Source organism: Vigna unguiculata, chromosome 4, assembly GCF_037176805.1.
Source record: "Vigna unguiculata cultivar grain cowpea cultivar isolate G323 ecotype 2 chromosome 4, ASM3717680v1, whole genome shotgun sequence".
Lineage (NCBI taxonomy): Eukaryota > Viridiplantae > Streptophyta > Magnoliopsida > Fabales > Fabaceae > Vigna > Vigna unguiculata.
The window spans coordinates 9,787,096-9,790,637 of record NC_140795.1 but is presented as its reverse complement, the minus strand read 5'-3'; the positions used below and the strand labels follow the sequence as shown (position 1 = coordinate 9,790,637).

At 34.4% G+C, this 3,542-nt stretch overlaps 1 protein-coding gene across 1 annotated transcript; it reads right to left on the bottom strand.

The window, feature by feature from the left end:
* Positions 1-640: 640 nt before the first annotated feature.
* Positions 641-2,774, bottom strand: LOC114181775 (protein pns1-like). Its single transcript, XM_028068324.2, has 3 exons — positions 2,525-2,774; positions 1,229-2,344; positions 641-1,015 (listed from the first exon to the last, which is right to left on the bottom strand). The coding sequence occupies exons 1-3, from the start codon at positions 2,615-2,617 to the stop codon at positions 881-883; spliced, it is 1,344 nt and encodes a 447-aa protein (XP_027924125.2). The 5' UTR covers positions 2,618-2,774; the 3' UTR covers positions 641-880.
* Between the last annotated feature and the right edge of the window lie 768 nt (positions 2,775-3,542).

The window sequence follows — 3,542 nt, the reverse complement described above, 5'->3', positions numbered from 1 at the left end:
ACACCCCAAAGAAGGACCTATTAAGTGTGTAACATCCCATCTAGGATGCCACTAATAAAAATTATTTTCAAATAGAACATCCAATAAGATTTTTTGAAAAATATCAAAAAAACTAGAGGTTGACATGTGGCGCGCCGTTAACGACGTTAATGATTTTTTTTTCTAAAAGGGACGTAATTGAGACACTTTTCAAAAAGTTGAGATGCAATAACACTTGTTTAAGGACGGGTACTAAATTGACACTCCCCTACTAAAGTGAGTACCATTCGAGTAATTAAACCCTACAATATATTTCATTGTTATACTTTTATTGAATTGATATAGGCTATTTAAAATATACGTGTACATAATAATCTTCCTAATAATTAGTCGTGCATAATGCACCAAATAATTTTTCGTATATATCGGAACGATACCACTCACGTTATTAACCGAATCTTTTAACAAAAACCTCTACAACTACCACTAAAATAAACTACTCTATTATACTACAAATATAAAAATCACCCTATTATTTAATTTAAGATTATCTACCAATTCTTGATTATGTTGACTCCGTTTATCTTTGGTAATGCACATGATTATTACTTATATGCTTACTTGGAAAAGAGGTCATTATTTATTTCATTTAGGAAGGAGTTGTATGAACTTATGTGAATGAAAGAAATGCCATATAGGAAACTTGCACTACTAATGTTATCGTCATTGAAGACTACACCAAAATTAAACCTTTATGCACATTGTGAAAATTGTTTCTAGTGTTGTAATTTGGGGTCAACAAGTTCATCTAGGATTAATATACTGATATACCCTGCTGCTGTATTTACTGTTCGTTCAGCATTTCATCAAATCTAAAAATTATAAGCTCAATGTTATCTATCTACGCACGCGATCTATAAAGCTGCTCCAAGCGTACAGGGATGGTGGAGTCAAATTGAGTGCTCTGTGGATTCTCTGCGTAGGCAACATAGTAAGCAGAGACACATGCTTGTGGCCATGACATTGCTAACCGACACTGCAGAAGAGAGGCCATGGCAAAGATAAGATGCAAGATTATGATCATATTCATCAATATTTTAAGAAATCTGGTTAACGAACATTTAGTAAATGATTTCAATTACTTGAAAAAGCAAGTCTTAAATGGTTAGCATCAATCTGAACGTGTAAAAGTGATTGAGAAAGAAGAGAGTATTACACTTGTCAAAAACAGAAAGTTCTTGGATCTTACCATGAGGTAACCAATCAAGAAAGCATAAATGGATATTTCTGTAGCATAATTCTTGTGTATTACTATGCTCCAAGTTCCACTCACTAGACTACAAATTGCTCCCCCCGCCACTCCACTGAGGAAACAAAAGGAGCCAGTGAGATCCAAGTTTATCAGTTCTTCCAAACCAACCCTATTGAAAATGTCCCAAGTGTCAGAAGATGCCTGCACAAACCCCTTGTTATAGACTCCAACATGCACCAGACCCCATCTATTCCCACAGGTCACAAGAAGAGACGCAATCCCCATATAGCAACTAACACAGGAAAACATGAATTCACCAGTGTCTCCTCCAATCAGACTTGTTGACCTTGCAAAACCCCTAAAGAGTGTAATAAAGGGCACAAGGATGGAGCCAATGGAAACACTTCCAGTGAGGTACTTGACAGTGTCATTCAATGCCACTTTCGTGTCCATGATTACTCCACCAGCTAAGTGCATATACTTGACCCTAGAAATGGTGACTTGTAACACGTTCTTGAGAAACTGCAAGGTCCATCCCAGGCTCAGCAGAATCACCAAGATGAAAAAGACAGATAGTTTGGTTCTTTCAATTGCTCTAGCTCCACCAATTCCACACACCATAAAACTGCAATAAAGAATACCAATGAGGATTGATGAAAATGCCAGCCTCATGCTTTGGGTAGGAGGATCAGCTATTGAAACTGACAAGATTCTGCTGGCGTATTCAAATCTATGACGAACCCAAATACCATAAAGAGACTGAATTAATGCAGAAACCAAAGAAACTACGCCAGCTGCAAGACTTGGCGCATATCCAATGTACACAAACAGAATCCCCATTGCACATGTAAGAAGGGGACTCAGCCAAAATGCTTCTCTAATAGCCTTTGCAGGATTCCTAGCAGTGATCCATTGCCATGTGAAACCAACAGCTCCACCACATAATGTTGATATAAAGAGTGGAGGGTACCACTCCTTTGGGTGGAAATAGTTGCTGTGAGAGGCATAGACTAGTCCATAGATGGTGAGAGAAGTAACCAAGATTGCAATTAGGAACAAGTGAAAGTAAAAAAGAATCTTGAAGATCTTCCTTGCCGGCGTTGTGTCTGTAAACTGTTGAAAAAAATACAAAGTTGATAATCATTCAAGAAAACACAAGAAATGTTTCTGGGAAGAAAATAACCTTGATGGAGGAGAAAAATTTGCCAAAAGGGTGGCTTGCAGAGAGAACAAAAGATCGAAACAGAGGAAATCTAGAAACAGACTTGAATATGGGAAAGAGAAAAACTAAACCTTGATGGTGTTTGTGGATGAAAGCCAGTCCTGATGAGCTTGAATTTTCTCTTCATCTGTGACAGTGATCACGTCAAGGTTCAAAATTGTCATGGTGTTTCTGTGTTTTTATTAAATGCACTTCGCAGTTCATGCAGGTTTTATTGGTACGTATTTTCCTTCAGTTTCTTGGTCCCAATCATGAAAATTTCTTCAGAAACGTAACAGATGCAACTCTCAACAAAAAACTATTGCAATACTCTTGCTTCAATCGATATCACACTACAAGAAACAACTAACCAGATAGTTTATTTATTAGTGTTTCTTTGGAACAAGAGTTACTTTTTCAATCATTACCTTTCATTTTGATCTTTTTAAGTTTGAATTGTTTTTTTTTTCTTTTTTTACTTTCTCTCGCATTCTATTTGTTTCATTTCTAATTGATAACTTCAGTTTCTTTTTATCTTATATTTTAATCTCTTAAACACGGTATTATGAAATTTCAATAAAACAACCCAATAAATAAATATATTGAGTTTAAAATTAATATGCGTTAGCAAATAAATAAAAACAATTAAAATTATTAAATATGAGCTTAATCAAATAAAATAATGTAATAAAAATGCGAGCAACAAAAAGCCTGTTTATGTATGTATTCTCGTTAGTATTATAATGGATATTATTTTATAAATTTCTCAATTATGTTTTCCAAAAGTAAAATGTATTTTTTTTCTAATCTTTTGCTTTTATTTTGTACGTTTTTATTTATAAAGGATTAATTGTATTTTTTTTTAGAAAGGTTGACAGAGAGTTTCGTTAATCTATTTGTTCGCATCGTCAAGCATTTTCGGCAGGAAAGTTGAATCTTGAAAAGTGAGATAAAGCACAAACTCTTTCAGCTAGTTCTTATCCACTGATTGACTGGTTTTAGAGACATGGTTGTTTCGTAGATATTAAATTTTCGCTTACAAAATAACACTTTTGTTTCTATTTATTAAGGAAAACAATAAATTGATAAAAAAATTGAGAAATATTTTGT